We start from the raw sequence: 15251 nt of genomic DNA on the forward strand, positions 1-15251 counted from the left end.
TTAGATGTTTCCCTGGTCCAGTAAACCTAAATCAAGTGGCTGAATTGCATTAACAGTTCTATACGTTCTGCTAATGAACTAAATATTTGATTGCTGTGTGATGAAGCAGAGAAACATCTAAAGGATGCGTCTAAAAGTCACAGTTTGATGGGATTTTAACCATTCCATTTTAGCTCTGATTGTGTGTTTGGGGGTCATTGTCCTACTGGAAGTTGAACCTTCCCCTCCAGGCTGAAGTCTTCTGCAGCCTATAAAAGGTTATCCGCCTGGATGGCCCTGTGTTCAGCTCCCGTGTTACTCTGATCAGCTTCCCTCTCCCTACTAAAGAACAGCATCCCCACATCTTAATGGTGCCACTTCCAGGGTTTATAGTGGAGCTGCTGTGTTAATGGTTTGGTTTCATCTTACTAGAGCACATTCTTTCACGTTTTCTACAGTACGTCTCTTAGATGGCTGGTGGCAACCTGCTTCGTAAGGCTTTCTTTCAACAATGGCTTCTTCTTTCCAATCTTCCATAAAGGCAAGACTTTTGGAGCGTGCAACTAATAATTGTCCCGTTAACAGATTACGCTACGTGATCTGTGGATCTCCACCTCTTCCACAGATACTGGCAGCCTCTTCGTTGAATCTCTGATTAATGATCTGTCTGTTGCTCAATACTATTTCCATCTCCAGATGATGGATCGATGTTTAGAAAAGTATTTTATGACCTAACACTGCTTTAAAAGTCTTCACAACTTTATCCCAGGCCTTTATGATTTGTTCATTGGTCTTCCGCTGGTTGTTCACTAAGGTTTTGTGACAATGGGTAAAAGGGGCTTAAACATATTCATTACACTGTTCAGAATTTTATTTGTAAAAAAAATAAAATAAATAAGGTCAACAATTTTTAACTAGTCACTGTTGGTCTTTCACATATAATGTTAAAAATTACAAGTTTTTGGCGGTAACTCAATTTAATAAGATACTTCGGTTTGCCAGTCCCTCATGTTGCATTATTTGAATACAACTTAGATTAGTTACCCTTGAGCTTAGAGACAACCAAAAGTCTGAAAAAGTAGACAATATTTTTTTTTGCTAAACATTAAGATCAGTTATCTTGTTTTAACTAAAAATGGCGCTGTAGATTGATCAAAAGCCGTTGAACTTTTTTCTTTCTTTCTCTGGTGGAAAGTTCTGAGCTAAAAACCTATATCACCTTCTGTCCAATAGCTTTTTGAATAAGTCTGCCCTAAGAGTGACTGACGGCTTCTTTCTGTTTTTATTCCGGTTGCGGCTCTTTGGAAATATCTCGCAAAGCTCTTTCGGTCTCATGAATTGTAATTAAATCCACTTTAAACTTTCCAAGTTTTCCTCTTCCTTCCTTCCTTCCAGTGAAAAAAAAAAAAAAACCTGCTTACGCTTATAGTCTGCCCCCTGTCTCCTTCTTTTAACTTCACTCTGTCATGGTGAAGGAATCTCTTGCTCAGAGCCAGCTCAACACGTGCAGTTCAGCTGAAAGAACTGAGCCTGCTGAATATGCACGGTATTCAGCTGTCATCCTGGTTGGGAAACTGCTGCTGAAGGCATTCATCCCAGGCCTGCAAATGAAATTGTTGCAGCCTGGCACTAAATACATTTGATTTATTCCTATCAGCACAATGTTTTTTGTATTAGCCACCATTTTACAGGAAACACTGACCAGACTCATAGAAAGGGGTGAGCAGTCACTGCATTCTTCTGGTACAAATGCTGCATACTCTTATGATACAGTAATACCATTTATAATAATAACAATATGACTATTAATGTTTGTCCCACTCATCACTTTCATCTTTGGGTTGTTTGGGCTGTTTCTTTTTTTTTTGGTGAGTTTTTTGCACAAACAGCCCATTTTAAGTCCCCTCATTGCATTTTAATGAGATCAGTATCTGAGCCTTGACTCCCACCAGGATCTTTTGGGTCTTTGTCATGCTGCAGGGTCTAATTCTGCTTTAGTGTCCTCACATTTTCCTCAAACACTCTCTGGATCTTGGTATAATTTTGTGGTGGATAGTATGACAATGTGCTGGTCAGGTCCTGATGCTGGAAATCATCCCCCAAACCATGACACTTCCAGCTGTATTCTTCACAGTTGGTATGAGGTTATTTTGCCTGAAAGCCACACTTAGTTTATGCCAGACATATCCTCTGTTCTGGGGTCTGAATAATACAGTTTTAGCCTCATTGTACCAAGAACAGTATTAATATTTGTATTCCTGAATTGCTTGTCTTGGTGTACATTCTTCTTGAAAGACTATTGGTGTTCAACCTCACTTTAGCATTCAGGAACACAGCAAATTAAAATGATGTGATTTAAACAATATAAACCTCATTTCAAATGCTGAGTAATACGGCACTAAACATATACACCTTATGCTACAAAACTGTGTTGAACATTTTAATTGGGTAACCTTATTTTTTTCCTCACCAAAAATGTGATTCATTTTAATTACATATTAAAGAAAACTGAATTTCCAAATATGTTTTTTTCACATGAATCTATTTAATTTTTAGATGTAATACAGATACATTTTGACAAAATGGATTAGGCAATCAGTATCAATCATACATTGATCAATTTCTTTGTGATTATTTCTTATGTATTAATCATCCATTTTTATTTTTTTTTAAACAGGGAGCTCCAAGGGGTCGGCCTCTTTTATGAGCAGAGGGAATATGGTTGAGGAAGTGGATTCTGTCAGAGCCACAATAAATCAGCATCACATTGATGAGAACAACACCAGGCGCAACAGCACGAGTACCCCGCGGAGGCACAAGCGCTTCCTCTCCTATCCTCGCTACGTTGAACTGATGGTGACGGCAGACGCCAAAATGGCCCGCCACCATGGACGCAACCTGGAGCACTACATCCTAACAATCATGTCAGTAGTAAGTAAAATAATGCTTCTATAATCCTTTTTTGTTTTGTTTGGATTATTATGTTTTTTTTGCCATAATATAACAACATGATTTTGGCTTTGGATTAAGTGTGTTTTCCTTTCTAAGGAGTCATTGATTGTGACTATTTTACACTCTTTTGTTGCTAACAGATCTTTGGTTTTGCCAGTTTTGAGCTTACCGGTCCAAGTTTGGAGAGATAGGTTCTGTACAGTGTACAAAAGCTGCACAATATGTGAACTCACGTAAGCTGTACCTCATTTTTTTCTTGTTCCTGCAGTCTGTAAGTTGGTAGGTTGTATGCCATTCTTAGCCTTAAAAATTACACATCTAAAAATGTATATTTTTTTTTTAGCAGAAAGGGGTTTCCTATTGTTTAAAGTTGACAGCCCTCGGAACAACTTTTACAAACTTTTACAGGATTGCATGTGTAAATTCAATTAAATTCAATTTATATAGCGCAAAATCATGAAACATGTCAAATAAGTGGATAGCAACACAGAGACCTTCAGAGCAAAAGGAGTGAGAATGTAAAAAAAAACAACATTATTTTTTATTTTGTACCAAGTGTTTAAGTATATTCCAGACTCAGAGTTCACAGTTAGAAATCATGGTTGTAAACCTTGTGGTTGTATCAGCTTAATGCAGCCAAAACCACAGTGACCTGGTTAACTGGACCTATTCTGACTCACATGCTGGACCTTTAGCATAAACAGTCCAAAGCAGTCTAGCGATCAATCCGCTCACACAGTTATTAAATGTCTTAGTCAAGCTGTGTAAAACAGTATAGGTTAGAGGTAGATTGAACTGTATGTTCCTCCCTGCCACCTCTCTCTAGCTTCATTAACAGCCGATACAAAGCACTTATTAACATACGAGAGAGTAATGATTGTCAATGTTGTGTTGTAGTTAGAAAGAGTGTGGTCAGGGATAAATATGTGAACTTTCATTGCCACGTTTGAACACAAGTCTAAGTACGAGTCAGAGATCCCCATAGTTTGGTAACCTTAAGAAAAAAAATTTCCTGCTGCTTTTTAAATTATAGGTTTATTATTATAATATTAATATATTTGGCTATAACATTTATCTTTTGATTCTGATATAGTCTTTGGCCAGAGGTCTGCAACTAGGGTGACCAGATTCCAAATAAGCAAATGAGGGACGACAGGATGCTTGTGAGGTTGTGAAGTTTGTAAAAAGCATTACGTATTTAACTTGTCGAAATTCAGTAAAACTTTTCAACTTTAGTCCTGTGACAGGTGACCTGTCCAGGATGTACCCCACGTTCCCACCTCTTGCCCATTGACTGCTGGCCAATAGTTTCCCTCTGGGATTATTAAAGTATTTCTGATACTGATTCTGAGATAGTCACCAGGCTCCCCGCGACCCTGTGAGCTGAGTCGCGTTTCTCATCAGATACGGCTCGATGTAACAACTGCATGGAAAAGGGGTATATAGAAAATTGATTGATGGATGGACGGGTGTTAAGCTTAAAAAAAGTTTAATAAACTGTACTAGCTTTTAAAGATTAACACTTTTTTGAAGCTTCTTAGCAGAATGTTATTAAACTTTTGCGTAAAGTTAAATATTGTTTAAGTTAATCTTGACTACTGTACCTTGTCTTTCCGGCAGGTATCTTTGTGTTTAAGTAAAAATGAGTCCGTAGATCGGCAGGAGGCTTTTTCAGCTGTGTGTTTCTTCACATCGTGCTTCCCTTCATATGAAAAAAAATATCAATTTTGACAAAATTCACAAAAAGCTCTCTGGCCTCACCCACTTATAAACCATTCCCCAGTCTTTGTAGCAGCGTTTTCTTTACTTTGACGTAGTTTCCTTATCATTCTGTATGCATCAAAATCCTTTTTTATTTATTTAACGAGCATCCTGGCGTGCAGCTGCTCATGACAGCCGGCACATCTCTCATTAACAGTGACTGCAGCTCTGCCTTATTTATTTCAGAAAAAACGCATGTCAAATCATTTTGACTTTGATGAATTTAACCCAGTCAAATGCAGGACATTGTTTCAGTTTGTGGGACAACAGTGGAAAACGTGGGACAGTCCTGCACGAATGGGGACATCTGGTCACCCTATCTGCAACCAGCAGCCTAAACCCACATGTGGCTCTTTGGGCCCTCCACAGTGCTTCTTGATAACTTTGACCAAAAGAGAGATAGAAATGAGCTGTGTTCATAAATGTTAAGGAAATGAAAAAGCTAGTTTAAGAATTCTTTTGTGTTTCCAGTGAAATCTGCATAGAATTATTAATATTCCCTGCATGCAAAATGTGTAAACATGTAAATAAAATTGGAAGGAAATATATTGCTTGTTGTTTTTTTATCTAACCGTAACAGATTAGTGGGGAAGTGTGTCTGGAAAACTGGTGGGTCATGAGAATTTTTTTTCTTGTTCTTTTTTTAAACTTTTATTTCTTATTTATCATTCCTACATACTAAATAATAATAATAATAGAATGATACCTAGAAATAAGAAATTATATATTTTTTTGTCATCCGATTGCAAACTAACATCCCCCCTTGTCCTGATGCATCTCAATAATCCTGGTAGAAAAATCAAAAAAAGTTGAGGTCCTCTTGACGTATTCTTCTTTGTTAAAATGTTTTGTCTCTCCTCCAAGAGGCATTTTTAGTCTGAGGAGTTAAAGGTAAACTCAGCCTTATAAGCACATAGTGGATCTACAAGTTTAGCAGTGACAATAAAAACTGCTTGCTCCCATGCAAAAGAGGACCATCTGCCTAACATCCGATTGTTAGTTCCCTGATGGCCGCTTATAGTTCCCTGAGGGCTAAGTCATGTTCAGAATAACAGCATTGTAAGAGAGGAAGAATTGGACCCGGATGCCTCCAACAATGTTTAACGACGGCCAGTTTCTCTTCTCAAAAATGGCTTCTTTTACGCTCCTCTAACAATCGGCTGTTAGGCAGATGGTCCTCTTTTGCGTGCCAGCAACCAGTTAAAGTGTTATAAGCAAACAAGGAATTTTTTATCCAAATAGTTAAGTAATTGTATTAGCTGTGCAATTACTGTAACATTAACATACAGTTGAATTCGGTAGTGTAGTTAATTGTTGAAGCAGCTTTTTTTAGCATATGATGTCCAAGACAAAATTCCTCGTGGGGACAATAAAGTATACAACTATCTAAATCTGTCTAAGTCAGAAACCTATGTGGTCATCTTGAGTATGGATATCATGACTATAACATTAAAAAACAAGAACTGCAAAGGTTTGCAGATTTTCCCTTATCCACACAGGATCAAGATATTACATACTAGTAGTAGGTATATGTACACACCTCCACTAATGGTTGATTAAGCTCCACTTAGGGAATTCCTAGACCACAGGCTGTGGTGAACTTTAAAGAGTCTTCTTGGAACAGATCTGTCTTTTATGGATCGTCCACAAGCCGGTTTGGATTGTTCTTAGGACTCTTGCCCTGGTAGAACACTCCACTGTGTCCACATTTCAAGTGCCCAGCTGTGGATTTGTGGTAAAGTTGATGAAAATTTGGAGGTAGTCGTTATTTATATTTCCACCCTCAAAACAATTGCTGCTAAAACAGACTCTCACCATGACGCCACCCCCACTGTGCTTTACAGTTAGTGCGGTGTTCTTCGTTTTAGGAACCGCGTCTTGACTCCGTTTAAACATTCTTCTTGTCATTGTGACTAAACACCTCAATCCTTGCCCTATCTCACTTTTTGTCTGAAGACATTATCTCCACGTGGGTAGTTGCAAAGCTACTTAAAACCCATCTATAAAACCCAAAAGTTAAAGTGACATGTGATTAGCTGCAAGCCTTTAAAACACCTATATAATATTTATCTGGAGCTTTGTTGACGTTTCTTCGTTCATTCGTTTCTGTGTTTAAGTAATGCCTCATCAAAGATCCTGCAGGCTATAGTGCCTTCAACCTTTGATTGTTGTGGCGGTCACATAACAACCTGCACTGGAGCGAGAGGAAACGGACCAATGTCTCATATGTCGGTCTTAGAGTACAAGCTTGCAAAGACAAGCTCTCTGTGTGTAGGTCGAGACCACGTTTGCCCCACCCTCAGGCTGAGACATGCTAAATGTTTATAGTGAACTAATGAGTTCTTGTCATGAGGCCGGACACAGCCTCAGGGAGACCACTGGCCAACCGTGACAGGGGTGCTCAAAAAATAGCACAAGAGAGATGAGCTATCTTGAGTTAGCCTTACCCAAATTGAAGCACCAAAATAATAGTTAGCAAAAGTTATGTTTTCTCATTCTCAATAGCACACTGTGTTCTGCTGCGGGTTAGTAGAGATTTGCATTTTTTTTGTCTGTGTATTTTGTCTCGGTTACAGGTAGCAGCGGTGTACAGGGACCCCAGTGTGGGAAACCTCATTAACATCATGATCGTCAAGCTAGTCATCCTCCACAATGAGCAGGTGAGTACAGGGGTCTTGAATGCTCGGTGTATGCGGGTCTTCGGTATGACTGACGTCATCGCAGGTGTCTCTGTTTTTTTTACAAGGGGCCTGTTTGAAACTACCCCGCCTTCCTTGTCAGTCTCAAGTCTCATGAAGGGTCTCCTTGGAGAACAAGTGATTTTGTTGTAAAGCACCTGCAAAAGTGATGTGCCAGTAGGCAGGGACTCTTGATACATTTTGGACTTTTATAGATTTTGTGAACTTCCGTGAAAATTGCAAAGAGGAAAAAAAACTAAACTAAGCTAAATCAACTGTTGTGCATTCATTCTGGAGAACCCTTTTCATTCAACGGTAATTTGAAGGGCTATTTCAGGATTTTTTTTTTGTGTTGAGATGCTGTTAAAAGGTTATAAGCAGTTACTATCTTACCTGTGGTAGAGCATTATTTTAGCATTTTCATTTAGTATAAATATAGTTCAAAGAGCAGACTTCTGCCTTTTTACAAACTTAGATCTGAAAAATTGCCAAAGGGGATTATGAAAACGCAAGGGATGACCAGGTACAGATTTGTTTTGTCCATGATATCTATCTGTATCTGTGAAGCACGAATGTACTGGATCACAGTCGGACATGTCATTAAAGTGGATAAAATCAATTCAATGTATATACCCTAGAAGACCTTACAAGGCAGTTTTGTCATTACCATAGTTTCTGCTGATGTCAAGTGGTTTGATTTTACGAATTGTTTCTAAACATAATCTAAAATGTACATCTGCAGTCTTTAAGAAACTCAGTGAATGATGTTTACATCGGGGACACTTTGCAAACTTATTGAGCTAACTGTACCAAGTCTACGCTCTGTTTTGCTTTGACTTGTTAGCTGTTTGTGGATATCTGACAGCAGTGGGCAGAGCAGGTCACACAGACTGGGAGCTCCTGCCACCTCACTCTTTCACTGAAAACGTTAATATGACTGGTTTAGAGAGCCTGGCGTTGGTGACTCGGAGAGGCCCCAAAGGTCAGCGGTTTGAAACACTCTGGGTTCCTGGGCAAGACCCTTGATCACAGATTACTCGCAGTGAGCCACTCAGCACCGGCCGCACACTGCTCCCTAAGGGATGAGTTGAACTCTGAGACAAATTTAACCCTCTGTGGGACTGTAAAGGGAAACGTTTTATTTAAAATGCCTCGTTGTTAAGTTGAAAACAGATATTTCATCAACTAAATAATGAGCATGAAGAGAGTTTTGCAAGCCGTGCACGTTCAAAACGTCCTTGTAAATAACCATCTAATGCAAAGCGAAGGGAATATTACAATTTTATGGGATACTATGTGCTGACATTTTTGAGATCAGAGTTTTATTTAAGACAACACAACCCGCTTCAGTTGTGGTCTTTCTCGGTCTAGCTTTTAGCTTCAGTGTCCGAGACCAATTTATACTGGATCAAGACCCAAATAGCCTTATCTACGTTTTGGCAATATAGCAACCGCTTCTAATCTTTTAACAGAACCACACTTAAAATATACTGTGCTATCCCTTTGAGTGAAATCTGGGAATACTGGTCCATATATTGACTCCTATTCAACTGAAACAGGAAGGGCCCACTGTGAGCTTCAACGCTGCCACCACGCTCCACAACTTCTGTGTCTGGCAGCAGAGCCAAAATGTCCAGGACGACAGCGACCCTTCTCACCATGACACGGCGCTTCTCATCACCAGGTACACGCTCATCTGCAGTGACGTTCTTAAAAAAAAAAAATGTTAATCCAACTTTTTCAAGCAAACACACATGTGACGGTATCGTTTTTTCCCTCTTTCTCCAGGGAAGACATTTGCCGTGCAAAAGATAAATGTGACACATTAGGTAAACTTCAGCCTTTTGTTGTGCAAAAATATCTTTTTGTGCCTTTCAATAAAATTTCCACCTCACTTGCAGTAGATCATAAATAGAATAGAAATGTGTTTATAGCACTCGATCAGCTAATACTATTAAAGGGAGGTGGGTAATATATTGTTTGTTTAACCTCCTTTAACAGCTGGATATTTTTTCCTTCAAATACCTGTATTCTTATGTGTTTTTGGATGTATATGTGTGTGTGTGTGTGTGCACGTCTGTAGGGCTTGCAGAGCTCGGCACCATGTGCGATCCGTTCCGCAGCTGCTCAATCAGTGAAGAAAATGGAATTAGTGCCTCCTTCACCATCGCTCATGAGCTGGGCCATGTGTAAGTTGCAGCTCAGAGCCTAAAGCAACCTCTTTCACCTCTAAACACACACACACACACACACACGCGCACGCGTAGCGCACACATGCAAAAACCCGTCTCACTCCTCACAGCCAGCCTTGACAACAAAAGCTCCCTTATAAAGAGATGCAGGGTGCAGCAGCCACAGGTGCAAAACATAATAAAGTAAAAAAAAAAAAAAAAAAAAAAAACTCTTAATAACACACAAGCCTGTAATACCTTATTTTACAGCTCAGGTCAGTCCTGTGAGCTTTACCTTGAAAATGGTAATGTTAAATGAATTTTGGTCTGGACATAATTGGAAAAAAAAAAACCTACAGGGCCTTGCAAGGACATTCACATTATGCAACATTTTGACACACATTAGTGTACATTATTTGAAAAATAAATAGATTGAGTTTAGCTAACTTAATTTGTTTGCAGTGTCTTAACGTCTAAACTAAATAAAAGAAGTTAGACAAACCTAATTCGATTTCTTGTTACCAATTGAACCAACTCAGTTAAATTGTTTCAACGTTCTCTTTTTAGAGTGCATGAACCATCATATAACATCGGGTACTCAGTTATAACCCATCCTCTTTCCAGTTATCGCATAACCAGATAAAACAATGCGTGGATGTCACAATGCAATCGTGTGCAAGCCGTCTAACGCGGACTGACGGCCGAGCTATCGCAACGTGCGTGTCTGGCCGAGGTGCTGTTTTCACAACAAGCAAACACTGACACATGTGTCAAGTTAGAGAACGACCTGTATAAATTATCCCTCCCAAAATGGCCAAGTCAAAACACATGACCTTATCTGCAGTGCGCAGCGCTGTTTATTTCAAACATTCCTCTGAGGCCAAATCCCGGTAAATCACGTTTTGCCTCCTCGCTCTTGCGGTTCTGGTTTCAGGTGATTTTAATAAGGTGCAATTTGAGAAGCGTTATTTTCCGCTTCTCCCTTAGATCTGGAGCTTAATTCATAGGTTATTTTTCCCGTCCCTGCAAAGCTAGCTCTTTGCCAGGTTTTCCTCCTTTCTTTTTCTTCTTTTGTCTCTTCCTGCCCACCTACTTTGCGGAGGGCAATCAGGAAAATAAAAGAGAGATTTTCTTTCTTGTATGGCTGCGGATGGTGAAAAGGACCAGTGTCGGGGTGTGAGTCGCAGCTCGAGAATGGCAGATATTCCCCTACCTCCTCTGTCACGCTCACACATTCTTCCACTGGAGAGACTGAAGCAGAGCAGCAGCAGATGGAAGGGTCTCGCTCCCTCCGCTCCCCTCCCTTCTCCCTCGCAACTCATGTGGATCTGTTTATGCTAAAGTTCAAGCAGCTGGAGGCCCACTTGGCTCTGACTCTCGCTGAGGGTCGACGGTGGCGTGAGCCCTCCGAAGTGTTCAGCGCGCTCTGGGAAAGCCAGGGTGAGGTGGTGGGAGTCGCTCAAGAGCGCTACAGATTGGAGAAAGATTCAGCCTAATGGATGGGGGGGGCGATGGGCAATAGCCATCATGGGGTGTCCATTGACAGCTGTTTTAAAAGTGATGCGGAGGAGGTTTATGAAGTTTGCCGAGCGTCAAAGTTTCCAGTCAGTGTTTGCAACAGGAAGCTCCTTTTTGCTGCGTCATGCTCGCACGACTGCTATTCATCTTTAGCTGAATGGATATACAGGAGTGTTGAGTGCTGTACGGTGTAACAATTGTAGCCTGAGTGACTCTCCAAAGCCTGGAGGCACACGTGAGCGTAGCGTTAGGGAGCAGCGTGTCTTTGAAAAGTATTCATCCCCATTGAACTTTTGCTGCTTGTCATGTTATAGCCACAGACTTCAGTGCAATCGTTTGGGAGTTTATGAGAGTAAAAGAACGAATGGCTTTAAAAAAAAAATTTACAAAGCAGAACCTGGAACAAGCGTGGTGTGCTTTCCTGCGTTTACCCGTCCTGCGATTACGTTTTCAGAATCTTGGTCTTGCTTTCGTCTCCATCAAGCTGGATTCTGAATTTTTTATTTTTTTTTCTCAACACCAAGACCGGCACTGCAGAGATACCAGGGGCAAAGGGTAAACTCAACTTGCTTATTGGGGAATTTCTAAAAGACACTTGGTTGCAGTGGATTGAATTTAGGTGTGTGGTTTGTATAAATTAGGATGCCTTTCACGCTTGTTCAAAAATGTTTGAAAACCATTTGAGAAGTAATACGTCTGTTGTGTCTGTGTGTCAAGTTATCGGTGTATATCCTAAACTGGTGTCTGGTAACACATGGTGACAATAATAGATTCTTGATTCTTAATATGTTCGTTCACTTTACAATTATGCACCGCTTTGTGATCCTTTTTCATAGAAAATTCCATTGAAATACATCCAATTTTGTGGTTATAACATGGAACAGCACAAGTTGAATGGACACTTTTACAATTCGTGGTTTACAACTTACGGATCATGTAGCGATCCCTTTTGTTTCACAGATCTCTGTGTCTGCTGAGGCATTGTTCAAAGTCATTTAATGAGAGAAATGGGTTTTTTCTTATGCAGAAGATCCGTCTCATAAAATACTGCATAATGGGATTAGGAATAATAATAGGACTTGCTTTCTGAAGAGCTCAAATAAAATTGTGACTTTGTGGATGCCATAAACAGAATTACGTCCTTTGTTGATATGGATGTAAAACTGTCTGATTTACAATCAAATTAGACTAAAAGCCTCCCACGATTTTCCGCTAATGTAATTGTTTTCTTGGTCAGATAAATCGCCTCAAGGCTCTTAAATCACTTCATCACTTTTTTATGAAAAAGAGGAAACTTGACTAAAGTCCAGCAACATTCAGTCCCGTGCAAAAGTATTCATCCCCTCACAAGGTAAAACATTTTTTGATTTAATGTGAAAACAAAAAGTGCAGAATTATTTAAAGAGACTGGATGCGAATTAGTAAACAGCATGGACCGGTGTGTAATGCAATCTCAGTGTGAATACAGCTTTTCTGTGAAGGCCTCAGAATCTGTGGAAAGGACAATGATAAGTCTGGCACTGTTTAAATGGATGACTGGCAAGAAGAAATGCATTGTTAAAATAAAGGTATAAAAACCTAATTTGCAATTTTCCACAAGCCATCGATCCCAATAGTGAGACTTAGTGGTTGCGGCATCTCGCAGTGTGATTTTTTTTAAATATTATTATTATCAGGGATAGCAATGTTACAATGGATTGGATAGATTAAAGCTTATTTGTTTGTACAAAAGGGCACAACTAAAGTCCAGACCAAAATGCATTTAATAATTAGTGGCAATACTTGAAAATCTCTATTACACAAAGGTCTAAATAGTTTCCTTCCGCTTCCCAGTTGTGTGCCACTTTGTGTTCATCTGTCATGTGAATTTCCTGTAAAATACACTAAAGTTTTTGGTTATAACATGACGCAATATGACAAAGTTCAAGGGGTGTGAATACTTAGACAGTCTTTGCCCTTTTTCTGTTGAAAGCCGGAAACTTTCACCACCTTTGTACCCGAGAGTTTTACCCGTCCGGCCTGCCGATCCTGTGCAGTGCGGGTTTGATTTTGTTAGTGTTATCCAGCAGCAGCCCTGTTTGTGTGTGCAGAGCTGGCTGTGCCAGAGGCTTAATAATTTCTTGGGCATTTGCCCTCAGGCCCTCGGCCCCTGCAGGGCGGGCCCAATGCCAGCTGTGCTGGATCTTGTTTTTGTGGCGGTTTCGCTCGACCCTCGGCAACAGAACCAGTGTCCGTACTGTATGTGCGCTGGCCCACATCCTGTTATAAACATCTGAGACATCATACAGCTGTGTGGATTCCTGTGTGTATAAATATAAGTGTGCTGTCTGTTTGCGTATCCGTGGATATGGGGGGGCAAGCTGCAGGACAAAACAGGTCTTGGACCAAACTGTTCAAGACAAGACAAAACAAAACAAAAAACTTTCTTTATAAGACTATTGTTGGATACCTCATAACAGGTGTTAGTGGGTTGGCTTATAAAAAGAAAATAATTGTCATTTTAGGTATGATACAGTTAAAAAGGCCTCTGTACTTTAGTGTATTACCACTGAAGCAGCATATACTGTATGTGTGTTCAGGTTAGCCTCCCTCCCCTACCTCTTCTCTGCTTTAAGCCCTTTGAGAATGTAAGATGGTGAGCTCTGGCCTCTGAGGGGTGAGCTGGGGGTGGTTCTCACCATCATGGTGAGGTTAATAGATGCTGATTGATGGAAGGTGACAGTTTGCATAAAGAGTTGCTCCCCCTACTGGCCACTCGAAGTTTAATTAAAACACCAGTCCTCCGAGTAAAGACGTAAGGATTTGATTCTTGGGACATTGATAGCACAAGTACTCATTTAGGAATGTTCAAAAACAGTGCTATGTGTGCTGCAAGACAATGATGGGTTTGTGTCAGGTGGGTAACAGTATCTCTCTTTATATGTGTCCTTATTTCACCACAGTCTTTAAGATGTTCCTAATCACTTTTGTGTCTCTATTGCGTCCTTTTTCATCTCTCTACATCAGGTTCAATATGCCTCATGATGACAATCCCAAGTGCAGAGAGGCAGGCATGAAGCACCAGTATCATGTCATGGCTCCTACCCTCAACTATGACACCAATCCTTGGTCCTGGTCCAAGTGCAGTCGCAAGTACATCACAGAGTTTCTAGAGTATGTATATCCTGCTTCTTTGTCGTGTTCTGAACTCATTTACACAAACCTCACATAATTTATTTGGATTTCATGTCATAGACCATATCTGAGAACTCTAGTGTACATTTGTGTTGGGTTCCTTTTGCTCTGATAAGGACCCTAAAACAACCCATTGTAGCTAAGTGCCTTCAGAAATCCCCTAATAAGTAAACAGAGCACACCTGTGGTTGATTTAAGCACAGTTTAATTCCAGCTGCTCCGTAAAGGCCTCAAAGGTTTGTTAGAGAACAAACAGCATCATGAAGAACAACAAACTGAGCAGACACGTCAGAGATAAAGCTGTGCAGACTTTTAAAGCAAGGTTGGGTTATTAAACTTCATCAAAAAACTTCAAACAGCTCACAATACTCGGTTCAACCAGTTAAAGAGATAGAAAGAGCATGGCTCTACTGCAAGTCTTTAAATACATGGTCATTCAATTAAGTTGACAGGTTGAGCAGGGAGAACCAGCCAAGATGCCCATTGTGACCCTGGAGGAGCTGCGGCTACTATTGATTGTGTGCTCCACACATCTGACTAGCTATGTTCACAAATTCCTTGATCGGATTGAAATGTGTTCAGATTGACAAAGAAAAAATTATCAGAATACACTGTTTATATGGGCAAAAAAAGTACTGACATAGGTGACGCGAGTCCTCAAACTTTCCTCAAAATGGCACGAGAAGTTTTACTTCCGTCTGTGTCAAAGAAAAAGCTTTTTTTTTTACTTTGATTGAATAGTAATATACAAACAGGAAAAAAAACCTGCATCTTTTTAGCGCCCAGAATGGCCGAGCACCAGGTTCTAAGAATGGTTGACACGTTACTGTGCTCGCTTATAAAGCTGAAGACTTAGCAACAATCCTATAGGCCTTTCTACGTTACAGGATGAGAGACACACATGCACAATTGGTTTTCCCCAATCCAAATGACATGATCGGAATTAGTGTTTAGATGGAAGCTGTTTGGATTAAGAGTCGGCACACCAATCACATTCAGAATACAATTTAACTTCGAT

The 15251-nt window shown here is 40.1% G+C and overlaps 1 protein-coding gene across 3 annotated transcripts in view; it reads left to right on the top strand.

Annotated features, from left to right (window-relative positions):
- LOC105920985 (A disintegrin and metalloproteinase with thrombospondin motifs 20) overlaps nucleotides 1-15251 on the top strand; it is a 129246-nt gene that overhangs the window by 26044 nt on the left and 87951 nt on the right. For 2 of the 3 annotated variants that reach the window (XM_036147324.1, XM_036147323.1), the window contains exons 4-9: nucleotides 2657-2910; nucleotides 7269-7352; nucleotides 8930-9054; nucleotides 9159-9199; nucleotides 9454-9559; nucleotides 14066-14212. In XM_036147324.1, the coding sequence (XP_036003217.1) occupies nucleotides 2657-2910; nucleotides 7269-7352; nucleotides 8930-9054; nucleotides 9159-9199; nucleotides 9454-9559; nucleotides 14066-14212 (757 nt within the window). Of the gene's footprint in view, nucleotides 1-2656; nucleotides 2911-7268; nucleotides 7353-8929; nucleotides 9055-9158; nucleotides 9200-9453; nucleotides 9560-14065; nucleotides 14213-15251 lie in introns of those variants that run through there. The other variant, XM_036147328.1, reaches the window with a different exon arrangement.

This window comes from Fundulus heteroclitus, chromosome 2 (assembly GCF_011125445.2).
Source record: "Fundulus heteroclitus isolate FHET01 chromosome 2, MU-UCD_Fhet_4.1, whole genome shotgun sequence".
Taxonomy (NCBI): Eukaryota; Metazoa; Chordata; class Actinopteri; order Cyprinodontiformes; family Fundulidae; genus Fundulus; species Fundulus heteroclitus.